The sequence below is a fragment of the Agelaius tricolor genome, unplaced genomic scaffold (genome assembly GCF_023055355.1).
Source record: "Agelaius tricolor isolate 1412-34295 unplaced genomic scaffold, bAgeTri1.0.p SCAF_31, whole genome shotgun sequence".
NCBI classification, from domain to species: Eukaryota; Metazoa; Chordata; class Aves; order Passeriformes; family Icteridae; genus Agelaius; species Agelaius tricolor.
The window spans coordinates 189,433-217,206 of record NW_027269291.1 but is presented as its reverse complement, the minus strand read 5'-3'; the positions used below and the strand labels follow the sequence as shown (position 1 = coordinate 217,206).

Genomic DNA, 27,774 nt, shown 5'->3' with positions numbered 1-27,774 from the left:
GGGAGAGGAGGAAGCGGGGAGGGTGGGATGCTGCCCGGGGTGATGGAGGAAGAAGGGGGCGGATTGAAAAAAAAAATTAAAAAAAAAAAAAAGGGAAAAAAATGAAGGGAAAAAAATGAAACGGAAAAAAATAAGGGAAAAAAAGAAAGAAGAAGAAAAAAGGGAAGATCCTGGCAAAGTGACCCCGGGGGCGGCGGGCGGGGGCGCTGGGTGCGGGGGTCTGGCTGGGGGCGGTGGGCTGGGCACTGATCCCTGCCAGCAGCTGGGACTGTGGCTGCCCGCCCTCCCTGCGTCCATCCTTCCATCCCTCCCTCCCTCTTTCCCTCCCTCCCTCCGCCCGGGGCCGGGGGTGGCTGTGCCTGGGTGGGGGCTGCGGCGCTCGGGGGGGCTGAGCCAGCGAGCGAGCGCCGATGCGGGCGTGAGGCGGCTCCTCCGGCTGCCACCCCCATGGGGGTCCCGAGCCCGGCCTGAGAGCCCCGAGCGCCGCTGGGATGGTGCAGGAGAGCGCGGCCGGGGCGGCGCGGGGGTCGCGGCGGGCGCTGCGGGGTCGCTGCCGGCCCCCGCCGGCCCCCAGCCCCAAGCGGCTGTGGAGCGTGGAGCGCTGCGGGAGGGGCTGGCGCCTGGAGCGGCCGGTCGGGGTGGACTGCAGCTCCCCGGAGCCCCGCTGCATCTGGCTGAGCAGCCTGCGCCGCCACGCCGCCGGGCCCGGGCCGAGAACCGAGCGGTGCCGCCGGGTGAGAGCCGCGGAGGGGCCGAGGATCCGGGACGGTGCGGAGGGGTCGCAGGAGGGTGGGGGGGGGGGTGTCTGTCACAGCCCCCGGTGGCCGTGACTCCCCTTGGTCCCCTCTGCGCCCGAGCAGGGTCCGGCTCCCGGGTCCTGCTCCTGCTGCGCCGTGCCCGGGGTGGGGACAAATGCCGAGCCTCGGGGGGGGGACACAGCGCTCCTTGGCTGGGCAGGGGAGGGGGGGACACTGGCAGGAGGGGGGGACACTGGCAGGAGGGGGACACTGGCAGGAGGGACCTGTCCCCACGGTGTCCCCACGGGGGTGGCTCAGTGTCATGGGGGACAGGGGCTTGGTGACAGCTGTGCTGGGGGTGGAGGGGCTCATTGGGGTGACCCAGCTGGGGGGTCTGGATGATCAAGGGGCTGCCCCATCCCTGCAGTGCTGATGGGAGGGGGATTTGGGGCTGCTGGGGTGAGGATGCAGCTGGGGGAGTGCAGCAGGAGCCACCGGGGCGAGGCCAGAATCGAGACAGAAATTTGGGAGGAGGGACAGGGCTCTGAGGACAAACGGCTGAGGTGACAAACTGTCTGGCGGAGCTGGAGCATCTCAGCCAGCACTGGGCGGCTGCCCGAGGCCACAACCGCACGCTTCAAAACCCAAAACCTCCAAATCCAGGTGGTGGAGAGGGAAACTGAGGCAGAGCAGCCAGGCAGGACTGGCTCACCTCACACCTGGGGACGCGTCCCTGATCTGGAGCCGCCCGCACGGCCGCGACACGGGGACACGTCCCTGTCCCCGCGGGCCGTTGGTGTCGGCAGCCCTCGCTGCTGCCGGGCCTGTCCGTGCCGGTTACCGTCAGCGGGGCACATTCAGCTGTCAGCTTAAAAATAATCCGGCGAGCCGGGGCCGGCACAAAGGAGGGCGCAGATGGGGCCGGGCGCCGCCGGGATGCTGCCGGGGCCGCGGGATGGGGTCCCCCGGGAGCGGGGGGCGCCTGTTGCCAGCTGGGTTGGGGTCATCCCCTGGGATTCGGCGGGGCGGGGAGGGGTCGTGGTGCTGGCAGAGGGGTCTTGTGGCTTTCCCATGGTGGTTCTGCGTGGTTTGGGGGGCAGCCGGTGTTTGGAGAGGGTCAGGGCGGTGGCAGAGGTGCGTGCTCAGCACAGGGACCCCGTTCTCAGGGGGACAAGACCCCCGTGGCCACCCCAGGCTCCGTGCAGGACGTGCTGGACCGGGGGCACAGCCCGGCCCTGCTGTCTGGTCTCCCCACCGGCAGCGAAAAGGCCCACTCAGCACAGGCACACACAAAGGCTTTTTGTGCCTTGTCCCTTTGTGTCCCTTGTCCCCGTCCCCTCCCATCCATCGCTTCCACCCAGACAGCCCCTGAATTTTAACACCCTCGTGCGAGCACGGGCTGACTCCGGCAGCAGGGAAGGAGCCAGGGCTGGGGCAGGGTCCCTGTGGATCCCTGCCTGGATCCCTGCCTGTCCCTCCGGCTCCCACATTCCCAATTTCCCTGGATTTGGCAGAGCTGGGTGGTGCCAGGACATCAGGCAGCGCCCTCTGCTCCCCACGGCCCTGGAGCTGCTCCCACCCCAGCCAGATGTGCTGCCAGATGTGCAGCCACAGGGAGCAGCCTCGGCCCTCACCGGGGCTGTGCTGAGCCCTCCCAAACCCATCCCATCGAACTCCAAGCTCCTGGAATTCGGAACCCAGGAGTTCATCCCAGGTGTTGGCACTCTGGCTGCTCCTCGATGCCAGGAGAGGTGCCCGTGGCTGCTCCGGCTGTGTCACTGCCCCATTCCCTGTCCCAGCACTGGCACTGGGAGCTGTGGGATGGAGCCACATCCCCTTGGCACTGCTCTGGGCAGTGTCCCCTGCCAGGTCCCTGCCCCGTTTTGGGAAGCCTCACTCATCCCACCACCCCCCAGGAAGCTCTTTCCGCCTTTGCCCGAGGTTATTGCTGTGGCATCGGGGACCCTTTGTCCCCAAGTGCCACATCCCGTCCCCTCATCTCCCCTCCTGGGTCCCATCCAGACCCCCAGGCACAGCTCATTTATTTTGATTTCCTTTCCATTCATCTCCTTCCCAAAGGCCCCACAGGAGGAGTCGGGGAGGGGGGGCTGGAGTTCACTGGTGGGGGGCTGGGATTAGGGATGGGGGGGGTTTTAGGAACGGGGCAGCTTTTGGGGCAGGGCTCAGCCCCATCCCGGGGCTCGGGAGCACGTGGGGGTGACACCTTGTCCTTGTCCCTGCAGCCGACGCCGGGCCGGAGAGATGGGGCGTCCCCGAACGCCAACGCGCCCCCGGAGGGGGGGTCCTTCCCCTGGGTGGGGCCCAGGACGGTGGCGCTGCGCAAGAGCCCCCAGGGCGGCTTCGGCTTCACCCTGCGCCACTTCATCGTGTACCCTCCGGAGTCAGCCGTGCACTCGGCCAAGGTAGGGCCGGGGTCCGTCCTGGAATGTGGCTCTGGGAGCGCTGGGTGCGGGATGAGGGCTGGGGTGGGCAGGGAGTGAGGAGTGCAGCATCCATTGCCTGCTCTGTTGGGATTCCTGGTGATCACCCCCCTGTGGGGATCTCACCCTGGGATGGAGGAGCCCATGGGGCTGCTGGAGCTGCTGGAGGATGAGCTCTGGGCAAGCAGCACCTCTGGAGACATCCCAGAGCCTTTTGGGATATGGGATTGTTTGTGGGAATGGAGAGGATCCATCAGCTCCCACCAGAAGCTTTGGCATCATGGGAACGGCAGGAAAAGGCACCTCGGAGCCCCCGGGGCCAACCAGGGCTGGCAGATTTTTAGTTCTCACTTTCCTGACTGTTGGTGGGGATTTTCCAACTGGATCTGCCCAGGGATCTGTGTTTTGGTCACCCCTCCGGGTGACGTTTTCTGGGAGGACACGACCCTGGCTTGGCACCTCTGAGCCCTGATCTGGGCAGAGCCTTTCCCCTCGAGGATGGAGAGATCCCATGGAGCCTCCCAGCAGCAGCTTCCAGCATGGATGGAGAGCCCTCCACACCCCGAGGCATGAACCAGCTCCAAACTCCTGGAATTCTGGAATCCGGAACCCCCTCTCTCCCCACTTTCTGTGGATGACAAGAGAGGATAATCTGGGATCTGTGTGATCCCACACACCCCTTTCCCTGCTCCAGGCCGGGCAGACCCCTGGATCACCCCATCACCCCTGGAGCTCCACAGCTGCCCCACGGCCCCGGCTGCCCCACGGCCGGGCCCTGGCAGACAGGGAAGTGCCGTGGGAAGTGAGTCACAGGGTGGGGAGAGCCGACTCGCCGCAATCCCCGCTCGCCATCCTCCGGCACCTCCGGCATTTCCCAGGCTCCTCACTCTGCCTCTCCAACCCCTTCCTGCCTTCCTGCGCCCGGAGCGCGGCCCCGTCCCCGCCAGCGTGACTCTGCCGGCGAGAGATTTGTCATGGGAACGGCCTCAAGCTCCTCCAAACCCGCTCCCACATCTCCTCTGCCTTCCGAAGGATTGCTCCTGCCCCTCTGGGCACCGGGCTGAGCCCTGCCCGGGCGGCAGCACCCGGGGCCGCGTGGGATGGAGCCATATCAGCGCCGGGAGCTGGAGATGCTCTTGGAAAGAGGCTGGGAATAGCTCCCGGCCGCGGTGCCGGCGGGGCAGGGCGCGGTGGGGCTGGCGCAGCAGCAGCAGCAGCAGCCGCGGGGGCCGGCACCCCGCCAGCTCCGGGGGCTGAGTTTCGGTGGCTTGACTCAGCAGGGAGGGGACCGGGAGCGCGCTCGCCAGCGCTCGCCGTGCTCATCGCCCTGGCAGCGGGGCTGCTGCGGTGCCCCCGGGGCCGGGAAGGGCTCTGGGGTGCCCCCGGGGCCGGGAAGGGCTCTGCGGTGCCCCCGGGGCCGGGAAGGGCTCTGCGGTGCCCCCGGGGCCGGGAAGGGCTCTGCGGTGCCCCCGGGGCCGGGAAGGGCTCTGGGGCGCCGCGGGGCGAGGACGGGCAGGGAGGGGCTGAGCCCATGCCCGCAGGGGCTCTCGCTGTGGCCGGGGAATGTGGCTGTTCCTTGGGCACCTGCTGCTCCTTGTGCCGGCAGTGTCGCACACCGGTGCCCTCCCGGCACCCTGCGGGGACCTGGCACCTTGGGGACATCAGGGCTGTGTCCCCACCGGCTGGGGGCTGTGGCCAGGCCTGTGCTGCCAGCCGGGCACGGAAAATGAGAATTCCCTTCCAGGTGCCCAGACCCCTCCTTGGGGGAATGTGAGACTCACCCTGTGCCCCACCCCAACCTGGCACCCCCCGCCCGGGCAGCGCGGCTCTGCTGAGGCTCCCCGCAGGGAGTTTGGGTTAAAAGGGCAGGGATTTGGTGCAATTCCCACCCCACGGCACAGACCAGCGCCCACTGCAGCCATGGCAGCCCCCGCCGCGCACCGGGAGGCTGCAGGGATGGACAGGGATGAGGATTCACCCAGGATGGGATGGATCCCTCCCCTGGAACCCCACGGCAGGGCTTGGGCTCTCGGGGCCGGGCTCGGCGGCCCGGTGGGAAGGGTCAGATGCCACCCTGGGGCTGCCAGGGCCCCTTCCTGCTCCCCTGCCCCAAACCCGGCCCCACACCGGCAGCTGGGTGCGGGGGCTGCGCGGGTCCCGTGGGCGGGATCCGGTGTCGGGCGGTAATTTTAGTCGGGGGCGGCCGAGGGCAGAGGGACGCGCCGGTCCCGCAGGGGCTTCACGGGGCCGCCACCCCCTCGGTCCCCTCCCGGTCCCCTCGGCACGGCCCCGCCACCAAATCAATGCTTTTCTCTTTCTGTTTTTGGCAGGAGGAGGAGAATGGGAACCGAGCAGGTGAGCACCGGCATGGGGACCCTGGGGACAGCGGGTGGCACAGGGGAGAGGGGGGTGACGCGGCTGTCACAGCTCGCAGTGGGTGTTGCTGTTGTTGTCACCGCAGCCCTGAATATCAGCTGGCGGTGAAGCCACGCGGCGCTTTGGTGGCAGCTTGGTGGCCCTTGGCGCCGGCCATGGGCTCGGTGTCCCCAATCCCCCCGGGATGTCACACCCGGAGGGGCTGCGGCGTGGCCAGCACCGGCCCCGGGCGAGCGCGGGCTCTCTGGGGACAGGGGCGCGGTGTCGCTGTCCCCTCCGGGAGGCTCAGGGTGACGCGAGCGAATGTGAAGGTGTCAGAACGGATCGGCGCTGGCGCGGTGACACGGCGCCGGGGCCGTGCTGCCCGGGCAGCCGCTGCCGCACCGGGCACCCGGTACCCAGCCGGGCTGGGGGGCCCGACCTCGCTCCAGGGGGGGTTTGGGATCCCCGGTGGGCACCGCGCCCTCCTGGGGGCTTCGGCTCTCGGGGGTGGTGGGGCCGGCGATCTGCGGGAGGACAGGAGGGGACGGTGCTGGCTGCGGCGGCAGCTCCCTGACACGCTGTGCCCGCCGAGCAGGGCCCCCCCGGAGCCGCCTGGAGCCCATGGACACGATCTTCGTGAAGAACGTGCGGGAGGACGGGCCGGCGCACCAGGCGGGGCTGCGCACGGGTGAGCGGGGACGCGGAGCCGGGGGCGGCTCCCGGCTGCTCGCGGGATCCCGGGAATGCTCCGCCTCCTCTGCCGGGGAATTTCTTGCTTATTCTGCTCTTTTTCTGGCGTTCCTGCTCCTTTCTGACCCTTCTCTCTGGTTCTGAGAGCGCTCTGCTCTCTCTCGTCTTGGGGTGCTCAGAGTAGCCTTGGGGTCCCCGGGGGTTCTCTGGGTCTGGGGTCCCCCTTTGCTCCCTTTGCCCGGCGGGGTCTGGCTCACACCCTGCCCTGGATGACCGCGGGGACATCCAGGTGCCACCAGTCCCTCGTGGTGACACTGTCCCCTTCCCGGGCTCTGCAGGTGACCGGCTGGTCAAGGTGAATGGGGAGAGCATCATCGGGAAAACCTACTCCCAGGTGATCGCCCTGATCCAGAACAGGTGAGCGCCCTTCCTGGGAGGGGAGGTGACAGCATGGGGACAGGTCACAGCAGGCTCTGTCCCTCTGGGTGTCACTGGGATGGCAGGGGCCCTGAGGCACGTGGGTGACCAGGGACAGGCAGCAAGGTGCTGTCACCATCGCGTGGGGACAGGGACGTTCATCTCGTGGGGGATCCAGCCAGGTGTGAGCCTGGGGACAGCTGGGGCTGACCCCTCTGTCCCCTGTCCCACAGCGATGATGTGCTGGAGCTCTCCATCATGCCCAAGGATGAGGACATCCTCCAGCTGGTGAGTTTGCTGGGCAGGTGCCTGGAGGACACCGGGGAACACCTGGGGACACTTGGGGACAGGGCTCCACCAGCATCCATGGGGGAGCAACGGGTGCAGAACTGGGGGTACTGGGGAAGGAACGGGGGTATGGGCCCTGTGGTTTTTGGGGGAGCACTCTCAGGCACAGCTGGAGGATGAATTGTCCCAGGTTTTGGGGTCTGGTTTGTCCTTGGACTCCCTCAAGTGGCTCTGCCATGGGTGTGCCAGGATCTGGGGGTGACAGTGGCCCTGGCAGGGTGGCCTGAGCTGAGGGCCGTGCTTGGGGCTCCTCTTGGTGCCCCTCCCATCCCAACTTGGATATTCGGTGGCTTTTGGGGTCCGCCACTGCCTGTGCCCAGCCTGGGGGCCCCTTCCCATATGGCTGGGGGGTTTTACAGGAGGGTCCCATTCTGTGCCTCTCTGGTCTCTGGGAATCCCCCAGCGTGGAGCCAGGGGCACGTGAAAAATGAGCCGGGATGGCCGTGAGCCGGGACGGCAATGCCGGGGTATTTTAGGAAGGAGGGGAGGGGACAGCGGAAGGGCTGCGGCTGCTGCCAGCGCTGCCCAGAGCCGGGGGGGCCCCGTGGGAAAGTAGGAGGGGTGTGGGGGGCTGCATCCAGCCCAGCTGACCCCACTGGAGGTTTGCTGAGGAGTTGGGGCATGCGGAGAGCATCCCTGCGGTGGGCGTGTGGAGGATTGTGACCCCGTCCCCCTCCCTGACCCGCTGTCCCCCGTCCCCAGGCCTATTCCCAGGACGCCTACCTGAAGGGCAACGAGCCGTACTCCGGGGGGGCTCAGAGCATCCCCGAGCCCCCTCCCATCTGCTACCCACGGAAAACGTACCCCTTCCAGGCCCGGGGTGCCGAGCCCGCCCCGGGCCAGCCGCCGGACCCCCGCGCCCCCCGCTCGGCCACCACCGGTCCCTCGTCCCCTCTCGGCGCCCGCAGCAGCGACACCGGCGGCAGCCCCGCGCACCGCCCCGAGGAGCCGCAGCCCGGGGGTGCCCCCCCGCGCCCCGCCGCACCCCACGGGCACCCCGGCTCCTTCTCCCGCCCCGCCTGCCCCGCCAGCGTCCCATCCTCCGTGCCCGACCGCTACGGGATGGCCCCCGCCACCGCCTCCTGCTACGGCGTCCCCAAGCACCTCCCGGAGCACCGGACTCACTGCGGCTTCAAGGAGGGCACCGGGCGGCCGCCCCGGGACGTGTCGGGAGCCCAGCGTGCGCCCGGCCGCCAGGAGTGCCAGCAGGCGCTGTCGCGCTGGTTCTGCAGCCAGGAGCCGCGGCGCAGCGCCTCGGAGGAGCGGCGGCACGCCATGCCCCGCTACCGCAGCGTGTCCCACGACCGCCTGGGCGGCTCCGGCCCCGCGGCCCCACAGCGGGGCTGGCCCCACAGCGCCTCGCACGACACCCTGCTGCAGCCCAGCCGCGAGGGCTGGGCGCCCCGCGCCCGCTCCGACCACTACCTGGGCAGGTACGGGCGCTCCATGGAGGCGCTGGAGCCCGGCGCGCTGCTCGCGTCGCACCTCGACCGCTCCGCGTGGCCGCCCGAGAGGCTCTGCCGGGCCGCCGTCGCTGCCACCGCGACCGCCGGGCCGCCCGTCCCGCCCGGTTCCTTCGCCGCTTCCTCCTCCTCCTCCTCCTCATCGCGTGAGCCAGTGCAGAAGCACCCGTCGCAGCCCAATCTGCCGAGCGCGGATGACTCGGGCTACATCGGCTACCGCAGCTACAGCCCGTCCTTCCAGCGCCGCACTGGGCTGCTGCACGCCCTGTCCTGCCGCGACCCTGCCTTCGGGGGGCTGCCCACCTTCAGCATCGCGCAGCGGGCCGTGGCCCCGCTCAGGGACAGCGCGGTCAGCCCCGCCAGCCCCCCCGCGGCCGCGCCGGCCGCGCCCAGCGCGCCCCGGGAGCCGCGGCCGGAGGGCGGCCGCGGGTCCGAGCAGCCGGAGGAGCGCCGGGAGGAGGTGGTGCTGCGGCAGAAGCCGCCCACGGGCCGCAAGATGCCCGCGCCGCTGCGGCAGATGAACTTTGTGTTCCCCGAGGGGGTGAAGGAGACGGACATTTGTGACCCGGCCGCGGGCAGAGGGGACAGGCCGGGCAGCGAGCGGCCGGGCCGGCGAGTGGCTCCCCTGGCGGCCCCCGAGGACTCGCTGGCATCCATCCCCTTCATCGGTGAGTGCAGGGGGGCCTGCTGGTCACCTCCGGGAAGGGATTTAGGGGGTCCTGTGCCGGGGAGGGCACGTTTGGGGGTCAGGAGTCCGGAGCACCCATCTGTGGCCAGCGTGGAGATGGGAAGGGCCGGCAGCGCCTTCAATGCCTGGCACCCCACAGTGCCCCATACCCCACCGTGTCCTGTGCCCCTCTGGATCTTCTGTCCCCAGGCAGGCCCGGGGTTGGTGATGTGGTGCCACAGTTTGGGTTTGAGCACCCTCACCCCTCCCTCTTGCCCTGCACCCCCTGCCCAGCTGCTGGGGCCCCTTACTGGTGTGAACTGGAGCCCTGCTCGTTCCTGCCCCGCTCAGAGGTGGGGACAGGGCTGTCCCTGTTCCTGTCTCACCTGGGAGCTCCCTGCCCTGACCCAGCTGGGTTTAGGAAGCCACAGCTCTGCCTTGTCACTGGATGGGATGGGGAGGGGATGGAGTGGGGATGGGGGTCTCAGGGTTGCTGTGGGTGAGGGTCCAGGTGCCCCATCAGCTCCTGGGGGTGCCAGTGTGTCCCCAGCCCAGCCCTGACACCAAACCCACCACCCTCAGAAGCGCTGGGGGGTCCCAGCAGGGCCTTCCCCTGCCCCAACCCCTCTCCAACACTGCCCACCCCCCTCACAGACGAACCCACCAGCCCCAGCATCGACCTGAAGGCCAAGCACGTCCCAGCCTCCTCGGTGGTGTCCAGCGCCATGAACTCGGCGCCCGCCATGGCCACCAGCCCCGCGTCGCCCACCTTCGCCTTTGCCCTGTCCCGGCACTACTCCCAGGACTGCAGTAAGTTCTGGGCAGGGGGAACCACCCTGGGAGCCTTGGAGGGGAGCAGCCCCCGCCCCAGAGCCCTGCCTGGCACGCCCAGGCTGAGCAGGGCGGGTTTGCCCCCTCCCCACCGCAGGTAGCATCAAGGCCGGCCGCCGCTCCTCCTACCTGCTGGCCATCACCACCGAGCGCTCCAAGTCCTGCGACGATGGCCTGAACGCATTTCGGGACGAGGGGAAGATCCTAAGGTAGGGCTGGAGCCCCCTCCCGGTCCCACTGCCCCCCAGCTCCCGCCCCCTCACGCTGACAGGGGCTCTCTCCCCCCAGGAGGATGCCCAGCCGGGTCCCCAGCCTCCGCATGCTGAGGAGCTTCTTCACCGATGGGGTGAGTGCCACGCTGGGGCTGCCCCAAAACAACGGGGGGGTTCCCTGGTGGAGCAGGGGTGCCCATGGCCTCACCCCAACGCCTCCCTCCGGCCCCTCGCAGTCTCTGGACAGCCTGGGCACGTCGGAAGACGCCCGTTCCAAAAGACACTCAACCTCCGACCTCTCGGACGTGCCGTTCAGCGCCGTGAGGAAGGAGGGCTGGCTCCACTGCAAGCAGATCCTCACCAAAAAGGGGAAGGTAGGCGGGGTCTGCCCCCAGCCCGGAGCCCCGTGGCGCCGCGGGCCGCTCCCTGAGGCCGGCGCTCCATCCCTTCTCCCCGCAGAAGGTCGGGGGAGGCATCCGGCAGTGGAAGCGCGTCTTCGCCGTGCTGCGCACCCACTCGCTGTACCTGTGCAAGGACAGGCGGGAGGCGGTGACCTGCGCCCCGGCCCCAGGTGAGGAGGAGCCGCCGATCAGCATCCAAGCGTGCCTGGTGGACATCTCCTACAGCGAGACCAAGAGGAAGCACGTCTTCCGCCTGACGACCGCTGACTTCTGTGAATATCTCTTTCAGGCAGAGGATCGGGAAGACATGCTGGCCTGGATCAAAGTCATCAGGGAGAACAGCAAGGCTGAGGGCGAGGTGAGAGCCACATGGGGCTCCCGGCTGCCTCTGGCTCTCCCGGCACTAACCGCCTCGGCTCTCTCCGGCTCTTTGCCTTGTGCTGCTTCCCCAGGCCACGGCCAGGCCCGTGCCGTGCTCCCAGGGGTGCGCGGGGGCTCGTGGCTCCCAAGAAGAGCGTGGCCCCATGGCCTCAGGCGGGGCAGGGTGCGCGGGACGCTCGGCAGAGGGGCCGTGGCTCTGCAGGCGGGGCTGGCATCAGATCTGCCGTGTCAGTGTTTGGTTGTGTGGTGGCAGAGGAGCCTGTGTGGCTGTGCCAGGGTCTGGTGTGGCTCTGCCAGGGTGCGGCCTGGCTTTGGTGAGGTGCGACGTGGCTGTGCCATGGTGTGATGTGTTCCCACCATGGCATGATGTGATATGGCTGTGCCATGGTGTGATGTGTTCCCACCATGGCGTGATGTGGCTGTGCTGTGGGTTGACGTGTCCCTGCTGTGTTTTGACATGGCCGTGCTGTGGTGTGGCCTGTCCCTGCCATGGTGCAGTGTGGCTCTGCCGTGGTTTGATGTGGTTCTGCCTGGTCTGACATGGCTCTGTTCATGGAGAGAGGAGCACGGTGCCCGTGTGGTGCTGCCGAGGCTGAGCCCTCCCTGGGCAGCCGTGGCTGTGCGAGGTCACTGGGGTGTGAGATGGGCAGAGCTGCTCTGGGGCTGCTCTGGATTGCAGCGGTGGATCTGTGGGGTGGCCGTGCCAGCGCTGGGCTGGCTGCAGTGTCGCGGTGTCGCGGTGTCGCGGTGTCGCGGTGTCACAGTGGCTCAGTGGCTCAGTTTGGTGGCCGTGGTCATGCTGGGCTTGTGGCAGGCTCTGGTGTTGAGCTCGGAGTGGTCTCTGGCTGTCTGTGGCACAGCCCTGTGCCAGAGGGCGCAGGGGGCTCGGTGGGGACGGTGCTGCCAGGTCAGAACCGGACGGTGCTGCTGAGTTGGATGGTGCTCCAAGGCTGGAGCTGGCCAGTGCTGCTGGTTAGAACCAGACTGTGCTGCTGGGTCAGAACCGAATGGTGCTGTTGGGCTGGAACTGGATGGTGCTGCTGCTGGGTTGGACCCAGATGGTGCTCCAGGTATTGGACCTGGACGGTGCTGCCTGGTTGGAACTGGACGGTGCTGCTGGGTCAGAACCGGTGCTCTAAGGCTGGAACATCCAGAGTTGTCTGGGCAAACACGGCGCTGTGGTGCTGTGGGAGCATCCTGCAGGGATGGTTCTGTGCAGGGGATGGTTCTGTGCCCGTGGAGGCTGAACTGTGGGAGCATCCTGCAGGGATGGTTCTGTGCCCATGGAGGCTGAACTGAGGGAGCATCCTGCAGGGATGGTTCTGTGCCCATGGAGGCTGAACTGGGGGAGCATCCTGCAGGGATGGTTCTGTGCCCATGGAGGCTGAACTGTGGGAGCATCCTGCAGGGATGGTTCTGTGCAGGGATGGTTCTGTGCCTGTGGAGGCTGAACTGTGGGAGCATCCTGCAGGGATGGCTCCGTGCCCATGGAGACTGTGCAGTGCAGGCAGAGGTGTGCGTGGTCGGCGCAGGTCAGCAGAGGTGTGCGTGCCGTGGAAGGACACACCTGTGTCCAGCTCAGACCCTGCTCTGTGGCCTGGAGCAATGGACAGCAGCAGGGCTGTCCCGGGGCAGCGGGGACCTGGTGCTGCCCTTGCCTGGTGCCACCCGGTCCCGCCCGGCGCCCAGCACAGCGTGGACTTGCCCGGGGGTGTCCGGTGGACGCGCTGCTCAAGCTCTCCCTTCCCCTCTTCTCTCTGCCTCCCCAGGACCCCGGTTTTGCCAGCCAAGCCCTTATCAGCAAGAAGTTAAACGACTACCGGAAAGTGAGGTACGGACCGGGGTGGTGGGCACCGAGAGCCCCGGGGCGTTGGTCACCCTGGTGTGACGGTGACGGAGCAAAGCCGGCGGCTCCCGGATGGGGCAGTGATGGAAGAGCCGCCTGCACCCGGCGTGGCCTGGGGTCAGCCAGAGCGGCACCTGGCCCTTGTAACGAGGGCGGAGCAGCCCGGTGCTGCCCAGGCTCTCTGTAGGATGCCGGGGAGCCTGGGAGTGGTGCTGGCCACGCTCACTGGGAGGTTTTGTGCCGGGCTGGTGCCCCTGGCCGTGCCCCACCTGAGCCCTCCCCGCTCTCCCTGCAGCCCTGCGGGCACCAAGCCCGACTCGTCGCCCAAGGGCCCTCGTGGGCTGGGGATCCGAGCCGAGTTCCTGAAGCAGACGGGAACCAGTGCGCCCCGGTCCCCCCGGCAGGACGCGGCTGTCACGAAAGGTACGTGGGACACCCCAGAAGGACAAACCCGGGGTGCTTTGTGTCCCCCACGGCTGCTGTGGTGCTTATCCCCGCAGGGCTGCTCTTCCCACTTACCCAAGTGATCCTGTGGGTTTTTCCCCCTCCCCAGATGAAAGCAGCTCCCAGAAAGCCCCGTGGGGCATCAACATCATGAAGAAGAACAAGAAATCTGCCCCGCGCGCCTTTGGCGTGAGGCTGGAGGATTGTCAGCCTGCCCCGGACAACAAGGTAGGGCTGTGCCACCACTGCCGGCCCTCGGGGACTCTGCCCAGGCCTGGCACGCCCTGAGCCCATCCCTGTCCCTGCAGAACGTGCCCCTGATCGTGGAAGCGTGCTGCAAGGTGGTGGAGGACCGGGGCCTGGAGTACATGGGCATCTACCGCGTGCCCGGCAACAACGCGGTGGTGTCCAGCCTGCAGGAGCAGCTCAACAAGGGAGCCACCGAGATCAACCTGCAGGACGAGGTGAGGGCAGGGCAGGTGATCATCCCCATGGCTGGCCCCATCCTGCTCCCCATCCCTATCATGCCTCTGGAATGCTCTCCTGGTCTGTGTCATCATCCCTGTCCCCATCATCATCCCCATCTTTGTTATCGTCCATGTTCCTCTCATCTCCCCTGTCCCCATCAACATCCTTGTCCCCGTCATCATCCTGTCCCATCATCCCTGTCTCTGGCATCATCCTTATCCCCATTATTATCATTCTTTCTGTCATCATCCTTGTCCCCATTATCCCAGTCCTGTCAGTGTCATCCCTGTCCCCATCATCCTCCCTGTCCCGTTGTCCCTGTCCCCACCATCCCTGTCCCATTGTCCCTGTCCCCACCATCCCTGACCCCATCGTCCCTGTCCCCTCCATCCCCGTTTCCATCCCCTGGAGTGGTGGCGCCGCCTGGCGGTCGCTGCCAGCACTGCCGGTGACATCCTGGGGACGCTTCTGTCGCCGGGGCTGTGCCTGGTTTGGTGTCCCTGGTGTCCCCTCGGTGTCCCTGGTTGTCCCTCTGAGCAGCCTCTTCTGTCCCCCGCAGCGGTGGCAGGACCTGAACGTCATCAGCAGCCTCCTGAAATCCTTCTTCCGAAAGCTGCCTGAGCCCCTGTTCACCGACGGTGAGTCCCTGTCCCCCGAGGCCACCAGAGCCCAGACCCCATCCCCTGTGCTGGGGACCTGTCCCCAGACCCAGTGACACAACCACCCATGGCGGGGGACAATCTGTCACCAAGGCCACGTGTCCTTGTCCCTCCTTGCCCTGCAGTAGGACCAGCCCTGAGACCCTTCCCCCGTATCTCCAGCGGGTTCATCCGGGGGTCTCTGACTCTGGGGAGGTGGTGGCCTGTCCCCTCCACCCTGCTGTGACACCCTCATGTGCCACTTTCAGATAAATACAATGACTTCATCGAAGCCAACCGAATTGAAGATGCCAGCGAGAGGATGAGGACGCTGCGGAAGCTGGTAGGGACAAGGGACAGGGGCTGGGGTGAGGACACCGCCCTGGAGTCCCCCTTGGGTGGGGACAGAGGGCAGAGAGGTGACCCAATGCGTCCCCACAGATCCGGGACCTGCCAGGCCACTACTATGAGACCCTGAAATTCCTGGTGGGTCACCTGAAGACCATCGCTGACCACTCGGAGAAGAACAAGGTAGGGACCCCCCCCTCCCCGGGAATCTCCTGCCCCACCTGGAGCCCCCTGCCCGGGCTGGGCTGCAGCTCTGAGCCGGCTCTGGGTGCAGATGGAGCCCCGGAACCTGGCGCTGGTGTTCGGCCCCACGCTGGTGCGAACGTCGGAGGACAACATGACCGACATGGTGACGCACATGCCCGACCGCTACAAGATCGTGGAGACCCTCATCCAGCACGTGAGTGGCACCCCTGGGTGGGCAGGGGGACGGGACCCATCCCCCAAAAAGGGGGACGGAGCTCCTGACCCCTGTCCTGTCTCCCCCACAGTCAGACTGGTTCTTCAGTGACAAGGAGGACAAGGGTGAGAAGGTGAGTCCTGTCCCCACTCAGGGGGTCCTGCTGTGGCTCAGGGGGGTGCAGCTGGGAGCTGGGGGGCTCTGGGCAGTGCCCTGATCCCTGTTTGTTCCCCACAGACGCCCGTGGATGAGAAGGAGGCTCAGTCTGTGCCCAACATCGAGTACCTGCTGCCCAACATTGGCAGGACGGCAGCGCCCGGCGATGCCGCAGGTGAGGGGTGGCACCTGTGACATTGTCCCCCGCACTCCTGGCACCCCAGAGTGCCCCTCCCGACTCTCTGTGCCCCCCTGCCCACATCCACGGCCAGCCTGTGATTGCTGGATGGGACATCCCATCTCCCTCCTCTCCAAAACTGGGAACAGCCCTGGGGATGCTCGAGGAGCCCCTGCCCACCCTGTCCCACCCCTCTTCTCTCCGGTGGCCACTCCTTGTCCCTCAGGGCAGCGCCCACCCTGCGGGACCCCCGCCCCTGCCCACGCTGCCACACCTGGAGACCGGGAGCCTTTGACGTTGGACTGATTTCTTACGTTCTTTCCTTGAACTTCTCTGTGCTGTCCTCTTCCTCCTCCTCCTCCTCTTCCTCCTGCAGCGGATCTCCTCGAGAGCTAGAGCGGGTACAGTCTGATCCCGGGTGCATTGCTCACGCACTAACCCTCGGGGGGACGCGAGAGAGGGGGAGCAGGGGGACACCGGGAGGGGAGGGGACACTGTCCTGCCTGGCGCTGTCCCCAGAGTCCCCAACACTGGCAGAGGAGCCCCAAATCCTTCTCACTCTGCTTGGCCAGTTCCTGTGATGGCACCCCACTGCAGGGATGGGTGTGGGGTGTCCCAGAGCCCTCACATTCTGGGGTGTGGGGTTCCCAAAGCCCTGGGGAGGGTCAGCACCCCCTTTCTGCCTCCCCCTCTCTCGTTGTCAGCACTGCTAACCCCGTCCCGGGCATGCGGGGCGGGAGAGGGGTCTGTGTCCTGTCCTTGTCCTTCACATGGCGGCAGCAGGGCCAGGGCTGCCTGTCCTCTCTGTGTCCCCTCTGTGTCCCCTCCTTACCCTGTAACCCCGGCCTATCCCAGCCCTCTCTGAGGCTGGCTGTGGCACGGAGCCACCTCCCCGCCCTCTCTCCCGGGGACGCGGTGGTGGCAGCGCCCTGTCCCTGTCCCCTCTGTGCCCTGTGGCTGTGGGAGGGTTGGGGTCCCACCGCGGGGGTCCCGACTGTGTGTCCTGGCTGCGTGTGCCTGCGTGTGCCCCCCTTGTCCCCATTCCTCACCCTGGGTGAGGTGAGCAATGCCAGGGACCCCCCCGCGACCACCGGAGCCCCTCCTGGCAGGTCCAGCCGGTGTGACAGCCCTAGCATGTCCCTGTCCTGGTTTGGGGGCATGGAGCAGCGTCCCCAAAGAGACCCCAGACCCCTTCCCTGCACACTCCCCCCGCCAGGACCCCTTTAACCCCCCTCTCCCCTCTGCTTTCCAGGCTCCACCCGCAGCGGCTCTGCCAAACCGAAGGTGAGCGGGATCCCGGGCTGGGGCCGGCAGGGTGGGCACGCGGGGCTGGGGACACCCAGCCTGTCCCCGTCCGTGTCACCGCCGCCCCTGACCCCGCTGTCCCCGCATCCCCAGGGCACGTGGCCGTCGCGCAAAGCGCCGCCGCACCGGGAGCTCCTCGCCATCCCCTTCGTCTCGGCCGCCGCCCGCAAGAGGAAGAAGAGGAGAGAGGCCGAAGGCGTTGGGAGCAGCACCGACGACGACGCGGAGCGCAGGGACGGCCCGGGCTGGCAGCAGGAGCAGGAGGGCCCCGCGGGGACACCCGGCAAAGCGCCCCGCGGCACCAGCACCGAGCCGGCCGGGACGCAGCGGGAATGCCCCGCCGAGACCGCGGGCAGCGGCTCCGAGCCGGCCCCGGACGCCCGCTCCATCGTGTCCGGCTACTCCACGCTGTCCACCATGGACCGCAGCCTGTGCTCCGAGGTGCACTCGGTGGCCGGGAGCCGCGGGGAGGAGGCGGATGACGAGCGCAGCGAGCTCAGCCACATGGAGACGGACACGGAGAGCCGCGAGGGAGCGCGGCCGCGGCCGGGCCAGGCCGGGCTGGGGACGGGCGACGAGGACAAGTCACCCCCGGGCCGCCCCTCCTTCAACTCGCACCGCCTGATCCAGTGCGACACGCTGGCCCGCAGGAGGCTGGGGAGACCGCGGGACACGGCGGCGGCGGCCGGCGGTGACGAGCAGGGCTGGGTGGCCCCCGGGCGGGCGTCGCTGCGGGAGCAGCTCCGGCAGCACCTGCGGGGCTCCGCCGATGACATGGGGGTGCGGCTGCGCCGGGCACACTCCCCCGAGACGCGCCGCAAGAAGAGCAGCTGGCGCCGGCACACGGTGGTGGTGCCCGGCGGCCTCAAGGACCTCAACTTCAACGAGTGGAAGGAGCCGCGGGGACTCGAGGGGACCCCGGGACCGTGCCGCGACAAGGACTCGGGGCTCAGCAGCCTGGAGTCCACCAAAGCCCGGCCCGCGGCTCCCGCCCCGGCTCCCCCTGGCACCGCCGGCCCGGGCACGGCCGCCCGGAGCCCCCCGGGCAGCCCCGGCCCCCCGGCACCCCTGCGCTTCCCACAGTGTCTGTGACCCCCCCGGGCGTGTTTAATTTAAGGACTGTCCCTTGTCCCCGTATTTAATTGCCCTCCAGAGGAGCCGCTGGGTTATTTAACAGGTCCTGGTGGCCCTGTGCCATGGGGGGACAAAGCCACCTCGTCCCCCCGCTTTGGGGACCAGCGGCGGTGCCACCGCACGGTGCCCCAGCCCCCAGGCAGTGCCAGGAGGGGCGTGGGGGCTCACGGGGACTGTCCCCAGTGGTGGCACTGCTGTCCCCAGCCGCGGCGGAGCGAAGTGCGGGCACTTCCCTGGGCGCTGCGGCTGCTCCGGCCAGGACCTGCCCGGGATGGGGACCCTGGGGACCCTGGGGACACTGGGGACCCTGGGGACCTCGGTGTCACAGACCCCTGTGTTGAGGGACCCTGGGGATCTGGTCAGAAACCTGCTGGGGACCCTGGGGATCTTGGTGTCACAGACACTTGCTCTGGGGGACCTTGGGGACATCAGGGTCAGAGACCCCTGCCCTGGTGACCTCCATGACAGACCCCTGCCCTGGGGACCCTCCATGCCCTGAGGACCTTGGGGGTCCCATCCCAGAGACCCCCCCTTGTGCTGGGGTCACCTGGGGACCTCAGCGCTGTCACCCTCACCTGGGGGGGCTCTGGTGAGAGGGGGGAGCCGGGGAGGGGGTGGCACTGAGGGGGACACCGGCGGCGGGGGGGACACTGCCACCCTCCAGCCCCCACGAGCCGCGTGTGGCACATCCTGGGACGTCCCTGTCCCCTCCCGTCGCTGTCCCCTTCCTGCCCCCAGGCCAGAAGCACTTTAGGAAGGGAGTTTGGGGACCCCCGGCCTGGCCACGCGGGGACACAAGTGCCACCACCTCGGTGGCCTGGTGTCACACCCTGTCACCGTCTCTCCGTGTCGTTCTCATACGTTATGCAAATATTTGCTGTAAAGTCATTGGTTTTTCTTTTCTTTTCGATTTTGTTTTTTGGTTTTTGTTGTTCGTTTTCCCCTGTAAATACCGGCCCTGCCCGTGTAACATATCCCAAAGGATTTATAAGGATTTTTTAAGAAGTTTTGCTCAGCGGAAAGGCCAGCCCCAAGCAGGGGACGTGCTGGACCAGTGGTGACTTTTTAAAACCCTCCTGCATGTCCCACCCAAACCCCTTCCCACCCCCGTTCCCAGCCCTGTCGGGATCTGCAAAACTGCAAAAAAAACCCCAAACCAACCCAAAAAATCCCCCCTGCTTTGGCCCCCCCACCTCCAGTCTATATATTGGAAATAAACTGGTTATTCAAGGTTTTGTTGGTATTAATTCCCTTTTTTTTTTTTTTGGTGGGCAGGAACTTCAAATTCCTGGTGCTGGGAGTTTTTATTCCTGGGTTTATCCATGTGAGGATAAATCTCATTTTTCTCTGAGCCTGTGGGGAAGAAATAACAGAATTGGGGAGGCCCCATTCCCATTAAAATTCTCAATTTTCAATTTCTCAAATTTGTCAATTTCTCAATTTTCAATTTCTCAAAATTCGGGGAGAGGGGGTAAAAATGAGGGGAAAAATCGCCAGAAAAAGACAGAAAAAGAGGCAAAAAAAAAAAAAGAGTAATTTTATTAAAGCCAGACACTCTGATAGAAAAGAAAAATTATAAAGGGAAAAAGGAAAATAATAAAAAGCAACCCTTTTGTCACGGGAATTACAACGGTCACACACAACTACCCATGGCATCCACGGTGACACAGGGGACACGGGGGGGGGTGGCACAGGGTGGGGGCGTCCCCTCCCTCCCCTCCCCCGCTTTTCCCCTGTGCGAGGCTTTTTTTTTTTTTTTTACATTTTTCTTCATTTTTTTTCCTTTTTTTTCCCTCCATTTTCTACTCTTTTTTGTACTTTTTGTTCCTTTTATTTCCTTTTTAAAACAGTTCACGAGAAAATTCATGCGGAAGAGAGAGAGAGAGAGAGAGAGACACACGACGGCGTAGAAACCCCAAAACAGCCTCTAAGGAGAACCAGAAATTCCTTGTTTTTCCTTTTTTTTTGGCGTTTTTTGCTTTTTCTTCTCAGTTTGTCCTTTTTTTTTTTTGTCCTTTTCAGAGTCGTAGCCTTTTTTTTTGTTTGTTTTGAAACAACATCCAGACGAGTAAAGCGGGGAGCGCATGCAGCGGGCGCCTCCGACACATGCACGATGCAGGCAGCGCTTGCGTTTGGGCTTTTTTTGTCATTTTTACACGTTTTCCTCTTTTTTTTTAATCATTTTTAAAATATGTTTTTCCTGGTCTGAACCAGAATTGAGTTGTTTCGTTGTTAATTTTGATTTTTTTTCGTTGTTGTTTTTTGATGTTGTCTTCTTGCTTCAGTGAGAGATTTGCACGATGCCATGAAGGGGACGGACGCACACGCACACGGGGACACCACGCTCACAGGGACACCAGCCGGGAAAAGGGGACACTGGGGGGGTTTGGGGACAGCCTGGGAGCTGCCACCCCCTCACCTGGCGCTGTCACCCCCTGGTTTGTCACTGTCACCCCCCTGCTCTGAGCCAGTGACACCGACCTGGGAGGGGTGGCCTGGGGACAACCCCAGTGGGGTGGGAAAAGGGACAACCCCCCCCAAAATCGGTGACAGCTTGGGGACACCAAGGTGGGGACACTGAGGACAGCCCCCTCCCGTGTCATTTTTGGGGGTGTCCCCATGGAGGGTGGCAATTGTCACCTCCTCACGTGGGTGTCCCAATGGAGGTTGCACTTGTCACCGTCCTGTGACATTTCTGGGGGTGGCCACAAGGGGGCGGCACTTGTCACCTCCTCATGTCATTTCTCTGTGTGTCACCACAAGGGTGGCAATTGTCACCCCCATGTGGGTGTCCCCAAGGGGGTGGCATTGTCACCTCCATGTGGGTGTCCCCAAGGGGGTGGCATTGTCACCTCCATGAGGGTGTCCCCAAGGGGTGGCATTGTCACCTCCAGCCAGCAGAGCTCGGGCGCTGTCACCGCCCCCCTGGGGTGACACAAGGCGACAGGAGGTGACAGCGCGGGGGTGACCGGGGGCAGGGGAGGGGACAGCGCCAGGTGCCACCACCCGCCCGGCCCCGGGAGCTGCGGCTTTGCTACAGAGAGTTCACTTTGGTACCGAGAACAGAAATTAATTAAAAACGAAATTAATTCCAAACGCGTCAGTGACTGCTATTGCTGCTGGCACTGGGGGCGGGCGGGGGTCTCCAGGGCCACCAGGGGACACCTGGGGACACCTGGGGACAAGGAGAGAGGGCGGGGACTCAGCGCGAGGGCGACGAAGCCGCTCTGGGAACCACGAGGAGCTCTAAACCTAAGAAGGGATTTTAAATCCATCCCCTAAATAATACCGGACGTGATTTATTTATTTCTCTTCTTTTTCCTTTTTTTTTTTAGGTTTTTTTTTTAGTTTTTTTTCCCCTCTTTAAATATTTATATATAGATTTATATTACGTATATTATATATATATAATATGTAAATATATTTTTTAAAACAATATAAAATGTTAAGACACTTCACTTAAATGTAAAGAGTTGCTTTTTTTGCAATCCAAAGAAATTGCATCATGATTTTTTTTTTCATTTTTTTTCCTTTCTTTTTTTGGTCTTTTTTTTGGTTTTTGTTCTTTTTTGTGTGTGTTTTCTCTTTGTTATTCAAAAAAAGGCTCTCATTTCTTCTGTACAAAAATGATCGAGATACAAAAAACAAAAAACAAAAAAAACAAAACAAAAAACCAGAGGAGGGGGGAAAAGGAAGAAAAAAGGAATTGAAATTTAAAAAAACCCGAAAATAATCAACCCAAGGACGAAACAGAGAACGGAAGGAGTGATTGGATCTTGTGCTGCACAGACAGAGCACACGCACACACACACCTGGGCACACCTGGGTGCACCTGGGCACAGCTGGGCACACCTGGGGTACACCTGGGCACACCTGGGCGCACCTGGGTACACCTGGGCACAGCTGGATACACCTGGGGCACACCTGGGCACACCTGGGTACACCTGGGAGCACCTGGGCACAGCCCAGTGCACCTGGCACCACCTGTGGAGCACCTGGGCCCACCTGGAGTACATCTGGCCACAGCTGGCTGCACCTGGAGCCCACCTGGGCACAGGTGGGTACAGCTACGGCACACCTGGAGTGTACCTGGGCACACCCGGAGCCCACCTGGGCACACCTGGGGCACACCCGGAGCCCACCTGGGCACACCGAGAGCCCACCTGGGCACACCTGGCCCAGCCACGCTGCAGGGAGGTGGCCACGGGCCCCCCGCCCGCTCCCCCCGGGCCGGGCAGGGCCGGGGCTGCTCCGCCGGGGCTCCGGGGCCCCGTCCCCGCCGGGAGGGGACAGAGCCGCGGCCGGGTGCCCCCCCCGGCATCACCGCGCCCCGCTCGATCCCGGACCCCTCCCCAGTTCACACCCGCGCCCTGCGGCCCCTCCGGCACTCCCGGGGACCCCCCGGCCCCCCTGGAGGGGACGCGGTGGTGGCGGCGGCGCTGACAGCGGCGCGGGGCCCAGGGTGTCCCTGGGGTGTCCCCGCGCCCTCGGCCCCGCCGGCCGCGCCCCGGCGAGCCCGGGCCGGAGCCGCGCTCTCCTCCTGCGGGGGCACCGCCGCCGCTCCCGGGGCGCTCGGGGGCCGCTCCGGGGGCCGCTCCGGGGGTCGCTCCGGGGGTCGCTCCGGGGGTGTCCTCGGCCGCCGCTGCTTCCCGGTTTTCCGCCCGGTGGGAGCTGGAGGCTGCTCCTGGCTGGACGCTGGTGGGGGGAAGCTCTGAGAGCTCTTAAATAAACAGAAAAAAAACCCAAAAAAAAAAACAAAAAAGGAGGGGAGGGGAAAGGGGGAAAAAGAGGAGGGGGGGGGACCAAACCAACAGCGATCCAAAGGGGAGGGAAAAAAAGGAGAAAAGGAGGGGAAAAAAAAGAGAGAGAGAGAGAAACAGAAAGTGGCTGGTTGGCCATGGCGGAGCGGGAGGGGACACAGAGGTCGGGCCGAGGCGCGGCACAGGCGAGACAACAAAAGTTCGTTTGGCGGAGCGGAGGCGACAAAAACACGGATCAAACAGAAAGAGGAGGGGACACAGGTGGCGGATTCCCTCCAGAGCGCCTCAAGGAGAAGCCAAGTCCCAGGGAGGAAGAGGAGCCCGAGGAAGAGAGGAGGAGCCCCCCGGAGCAGGAGAGCGGCCGGGCGGAGCTGGCCGGGGCGCTCAGAATGAGATGGAGGAGTTCCTGGCCCCAAAAGAAGTCAATACGGGGATGGATGTTCTGCCAGCTGCGGGTTTTTCTGAGACCGTGGGGGAGGTCTCACTGGCCTCTTTAGATGGTCTAGTGGCCTGGAAAGAAAAGCAAGATTCAAGGAGGACGAGGAGGAGGAGAAAGGGGTGGAAAGTCCAAAGAAAAATAAAGAAAAAGCTTAACAAAAAAAAAAAGACGAAAGAAAGGAATAAAACAAAAAGAGGAAAAAACCAACAAAAACGAGGACAGGAAAAACCCAAAAACAACCGAGAAGCAAAGGGAGTTCGTTCAGAAGCAGCACTGAGTCAGGCCTGAGGTCAAGCAGCTGGAAAAGGGCCACCACAAAGAGCGCGACAAGAGCGGGTCCCACGTGTCACTGCACGGGCAGGGGACGGCCCCGAGAGGAAAGGACGGACGGACGGACAGACGGGCACGCGGACACACAGGCACACACAGCCGGGGGGCACAGGGGACACGGGGGAGGCACAGGGGGGACAAGAAGGGCAGCGTTAGAGCGGGCACAGCCCCCGGGGCAGCGCCCGAGGGCGGCCATGCCCACCCTGTCCCTGTCCCTGTCCCTGTCCCTGTCCCTGTCCCCGCCGTGCGGGCACGGCCCGACCCGGCTCGGGAGTGATGCTGAGAATGCCCCAGGGATGGGGAGCGGGATCTGGGGTCCCCCAGCCCCACCTTGCCCCCAGTGAGGGGCTGGGCTGCGGGGGACAGGGGGGGACACCCCCAAATCCTGCACGGGGACAGAAGTGACACCGAAAAGTCCTGAGGAGACCACGCCAGCAGGGCCACGGGGACGGTCACCAAGGCGGTGACACCGAGCAGGCAGGGCTGTGCTGCTGGGTGGCCTCCAGGGCAGGGGACCTGGTGGCCTCACGGGGTCAGGAGACGCTTCCCGACCCCTCAGGGTTTGCCCGGGGTCCAGTGCAGGGGGAATCCAGAAGGAGCCCCCTGCCCCTCCCTGATCCCATGGGGTGGGACAACCCCGCACGCCAGAGGGGACACTCAGGGACACCCTGAGCTTGAGGACCTCAAAAAACCCCAAAAACCTCCAAAAAACCCTCAAAAAACTCCTCCCTGGGGATGGTTTTCCACTGGGAAGGGAGCAGCCAAGGTGGGGTTTGACCCTGTTTGCCAACAGGTGCCCGTTTTCTCATTCCACATTTTTCCCCCCAAACCCTGCTGCGAGGAGCTGGGAAATCCTTCGGTTTGTCCGGCGGGGCTGCGGGATGCACGAGGATCAGCAGAATTGGGTTTATTGCGCAGTTTGGGGGCGGGAAAGGGCTCAAGACACAGAGCGGGGGCAGAGCAGAGCTCAGGGCGAACCCGCCCGCGGCGCTGCTGCCCAGCCGGGGGGAAAGGGGCGCTGGAGGGGGGACAGGCAGCAGGGAGGGACGGAGGGAGGGAGGCACCCAAGTGTCCGTGATGCCCTGGCCTGTGGGAATGCACGGCCAGCACTGGGGTGACAGCAGGGACAGGGCGGGGAGCCCCGGGGCTGCCCCGGGGTGGGTGGGGAGGGTCCGTGCTGGCCGCTGGGGTCGCTCCATGGCACCCCAAAACGCTTCTCTTCCAGCTGCTGTGCCCGCTCACCGTCCCCACAGTGCCACCAGCCTGCCTGGGACACCCCAAGCTGCTTCTGTGGGGCCACGGGGGGGTCCCGGCTCCCCAAAACCTCCCCAGGCAGGGAATCCCCACCCCCGCGTGGCTCTGCCACGTTCATCAGCACGGCCAAAGAGGTGGCACTGTCCCCTGTGAGGGGAAAACTGGGGCTCAGCCACCCCTCAAGGTGACACCCAGCGCTGGGGACAAACCCTTCAGCCTCACCCCACAGCGAGGATGAGTTCGTGACTCTCTCGCGTCCCTGTCTCCAGCCACAGGGCGGGCTCAGAGTGTGACCAGAGCCCCTCCCGCACCGCCACCACCGCGTCCCTTTGTCCCCAGCCCCGCCGGGCTCAGCCGAAGCCAAGAAGGCACCAAGGAAGGGAGAATGCGGTCCCAGAACTCATCCCCGGCTCGGGTGTGCCCGGCTCGGGGTGTGCCCGGCTCGGGTGTGCCCGGTTCGGGAGTGCCCGGCTCAGGGAGTGCCCGGCTCGGGGTGTGCCCGGCTCGGGCCGTACCCTGGGCGGTGCCCGGCTCGGGTGTCCCCGGCTCGGGAGTGCCCGGCTCGGGTGTGCCCGGCTCGGGCCGTGCCCGGCTCGGGCCGTACCCGGTTCGGGTGTGCCCGGCTCGGGTGTGCCCGGCTCAGGGAGTGCCCGGCTCGGGTGTGCCCGGCTCGGGCCGTGCCCTGGGCGGTGCCAGGGCGGCGGGCAGCCCCGGGGCGGCTCTAGGGGTGGAGTACCTGCTGCTGGCCCTGGATCCGCATGTACTCCATGCGCTGCTTGATGTGCTTGCCCTTGTCGGGGCTGCCCTGCTGGCCCTGCTTCAGCCGCGACGCCGGATTCACCATCTTCATGGCCGGGATGGAGACGCCGCCGCTCTGCCGGGACACAAAATCCAGGGGGAAAGGGTTAAAATCGGCCGGTGGAGCCCTGGGCGGCACCGCTGGGTGCCCCGAGCTGCGCCACCCCTGCCAGCGCTGCCCGAGGGGACAAGGCCGGGCCAGGACCGGGTCACCGGCTCGCCCTGAGCTCCGAACCCCGCCGGCACTTACCGGGAGGCACCCGGGAGGGAGTTTAGGGAGACACGGCAAACACCGGGACACCGAGGGCGGGACGGGACAGCCCGCGGGGCCAAGAGAGAGGGAAAGAGGCGGCGGCAGGCAGAAGCAGATTCCAGGAGGGAGCGGCGGCAGTGGGAGTACAGAGGAGTTTATTCACTGTGCACAGGTGAGGATACACAGGCGGCAGTGCCACAACCCCCCCGGGTCCCCTCCGTGCCAGGGTCCCCTGTCCTGTTCCAGCCCGGGCTGGGGAATCCATGGCTCAGGTGAAGCCCTGGAGAGCCCCACAAGTGCCTGTGCCGCACCATCCCCGGCATTCCAGCGCTGGGAATCTTCCCTGGAATGTGACACCAGCCCCGGCCTGCCCTGCCCTGCTCGAGGACCGACCCATCACAGCCTCTCCCATCCCAGCCTAACCCTGAGCCTGGCTTCGCCCCAGCCCCAGCCATAAATCCATCCCGCAGCTCCACTTCCCGTTTCCGGGAAAAAAAAATGGGAAAAATTGCAGCTCCAGCCCCCGAGGAGGGAGAGAACGGCTCCAAATGGAAAAGGAGATTTATTCCCCAGCGCTGGCTGTTAATAAAGGAGCAGGTTGTCGTCGCAGAGGAGCTCAGGGCATTTTTCCCCTCCCTGTTTTTCCTCAGATATTCAGCTGGATTCCAGCAGAAAGCAATTTGGGATGGCTTCAGGGAGCTCGTGCTGTGCTTTAATTAGGAGAAACATCTGCCAGGCTCCGGCTGCTGCTCGTTAGGAGAGGGATTTTATGGAAAATGGTGAAACTGAGAGCGGTGCTTCTGCACCAGCCCTGGCTGACCCCGTGGGATGCTCTTGGACCCCGTGGGATGCCCATGGACCCTGCGGGACACTTGTGGATCCCGTGGGATTCTCATAGATCCCATGGGATGCCCATCCTGTGCCTGGTGCTCCCAAATCCTGCCAGGGCAGAAGAATCCCCCTCATCCAGGGTCTAATTCCAGGACGGGATCAGCCAGCACCGCTTGGCACCATCTCCCCTCCAGCTCCTGCCTCGCTCCTGCCCTTCCCAAACCCCTCCGAGTGTCAGGGAGAAGAGGAAGATTCGTTCTCCAGCTCGGCTCTGCCTGGAGGTGGAGTCACAGAGAGGGAGCAGGCAGAGGAAGAGACATCAGAGCGAATCCAGGGCAGAGCAGGGCACGGGGGAGAAGAGAAAATGAACCTGGGGAGTGCCGGGGGGCAGCTGCGGCTTGGGGAGCAGCGCTGGCTTGGTCCTGCTCGGAAAGGGACTTGTGGCAGCGCCGTCTTTGGCCTGGCTGAGGTCCAGCGCGGTGTCACCGTCGCCGCCTCCGTGCCCGAGGTCCCCCAGGCTCCTCCCGGCCTCCTGGGATCCCGGCGCGTCCTTGGGGAACGCAAATTCCACGGCGGGGTGGCTGCTGATCTCGCTGATGGTCATTTCCAGCTCGCGGATGGTTTCCTCCAGGCTGTCCAGTCTCTGGTAGGTGTCCTCGTAAATCTCCTTCTTGCCCGGGCCCGCGGGGTTCAGGCGGCCTCTGCAGAGCCCCTCTGCCACTTTCCCCGCCGCTCGGGGGCCGCCCCCGGCAGCCGCAGCCCCTCGGTCCCATCCCGGCGGTGCCGCGGCGGGGCCGGAGCGGGCCGGGACCCGCTCCAGGGGCGGCTGCTCCACCCGGGAAGGCCCCGCTGCCCTCGGGGCTGGGTCCCTGCCCGCGGGAGCCCCGGGCTGTGTCCCTGGGCGGGCCGGAGGGCTCTCCTCCCTCCATGCAGCTTTGGGAGCCCCAGCTGAGTGTCCGGGAGCGAGCCTGGCTCCTCTTTGGGAGTCCCCAAGGCCAGCGGGAATTTGGGCAACGGTCGCGGCACCCGCGGAGGGCAGCGCGGCCTCCGCAGCTCCGGCGCCTTCCCCGCGGCTCCGAGGAGGCTGCGCAGCCTCGGGACTCTGGGGACAAGCCCTGCCACCGCCTCCTGGCCTGCCGGCAGCGTCCGGAGCAGCGTCCCCTCTTTGTCCCCCCATTTTATCCCTCGGGAAAGGCGGGGCTGCCAAGGGAAGCGCCCGGGATGCGCTGCCGGGGGGCTGCGGGGC

At 65.4% G+C, this 27,774-nt stretch overlaps 2 protein-coding genes across 29 annotated transcripts in view; one reads left to right on the top strand and one right to left on the bottom strand.

Moving 5' to 3' along the window:
- The first annotated feature begins 405 nt into the window (after positions 1 to 405).
- Positions 406 to 19,098, top strand: ARHGAP23 (Rho GTPase activating protein 23). 3 transcript variants are annotated; one of them, XM_071450872.1, is made up of 24 exons: positions 410 to 734; positions 2,981 to 3,160; positions 5,509 to 5,533; positions 6,132 to 6,224; positions 6,565 to 6,643; positions 6,877 to 6,931; positions 7,694 to 9,122; positions 9,776 to 9,931; positions 10,050 to 10,161; positions 10,241 to 10,298; positions 10,401 to 10,538; positions 10,624 to 10,923; positions 12,716 to 12,777; positions 13,088 to 13,215; positions 13,346 to 13,464; positions 13,545 to 13,700; positions 14,264 to 14,342; positions 14,612 to 14,685; positions 14,784 to 14,873; positions 14,965 to 15,090; positions 15,182 to 15,223; positions 15,328 to 15,421; positions 16,677 to 16,708; positions 16,823 to 19,098. In XM_071450872.1, exons 1-24 carry the CDS (start codon positions 492 to 494, stop codon positions 17,819 to 17,821), a joined length of 4,869 nt encoding a protein of 1,622 aa, XP_071306973.1. In that variant the 5' UTR covers positions 410 to 491; the 3' UTR covers positions 17,822 to 19,098. The 3 variants fall into 3 exon arrangements, with proteins under 3 accessions (XP_071306972.1, XP_071306971.1, XP_071306973.1); XM_071450871.1 differs by lacking the exons at positions 16,677 to 16,708; positions 16,823 to 19,098 and adding an exon at positions 15,651 to 15,792 and having other exon boundaries at positions 406 to 734; positions 10,627 to 10,923; XM_071450870.1 differs by lacking the exons at positions 16,677 to 16,708; positions 16,823 to 19,098 and adding an exon at positions 15,651 to 15,792 and having other exon boundaries at positions 407 to 734.
- Positions 19,099 to 19,382: 284 nt separating this feature from the next.
- SRCIN1 (SRC kinase signaling inhibitor 1) overlaps positions 19,383 to 27,774 on the bottom strand; it is a 62,004-nt gene continuing 53,612 nt past the window's right edge. For 9 of the 26 annotated variants that reach the window (XM_071450859.1, XM_071450858.1, XM_071450865.1 and 6 more), the window contains 2 exons: positions 25,383 to 25,520; positions 19,383 to 22,583 (listed from right to left, as the gene is read on the bottom strand). In XM_071450859.1, coding sequence (XP_071306960.1) covers positions 22,221 to 22,583; positions 25,383 to 25,520 — 501 coding nt within the window. In that variant the 3' untranslated portion in view covers positions 19,383 to 22,220. Of the gene's footprint in view, positions 23,134 to 23,175; positions 25,118 to 25,161; positions 25,521 to 27,774 lie in introns of those variants that run through there. The other 17 variants (XR_011682983.1, XR_011682988.1, XR_011682987.1 and 14 more) reach the window with 17 other exon arrangements.

Bases quoted from the DNA above. Each gene is read 5' to 3' on its own strand.
- ARHGAP23 (XM_071450872.1), top strand. From the start codon at position 492: ATGGTGCAGGAGAGCGCGGCCGGGGCGGCGCGGGGGTCGCGGCGGGCG. The intron at 10,924-12,715 runs GTGAGAGCCACA...CTGCCTCCCCAG, and splicing joins ACAGCAAGGCTGAGGGCGAG to GACCCCGGTTTTGCCAGCCA. The intron at 15,422-16,676 runs GTGAGGGGTGGC...TCTGCTTTCCAG, and splicing joins AGCGCCCGGCGATGCCGCAG to GCTCCACCCGCAGCGGCTCT.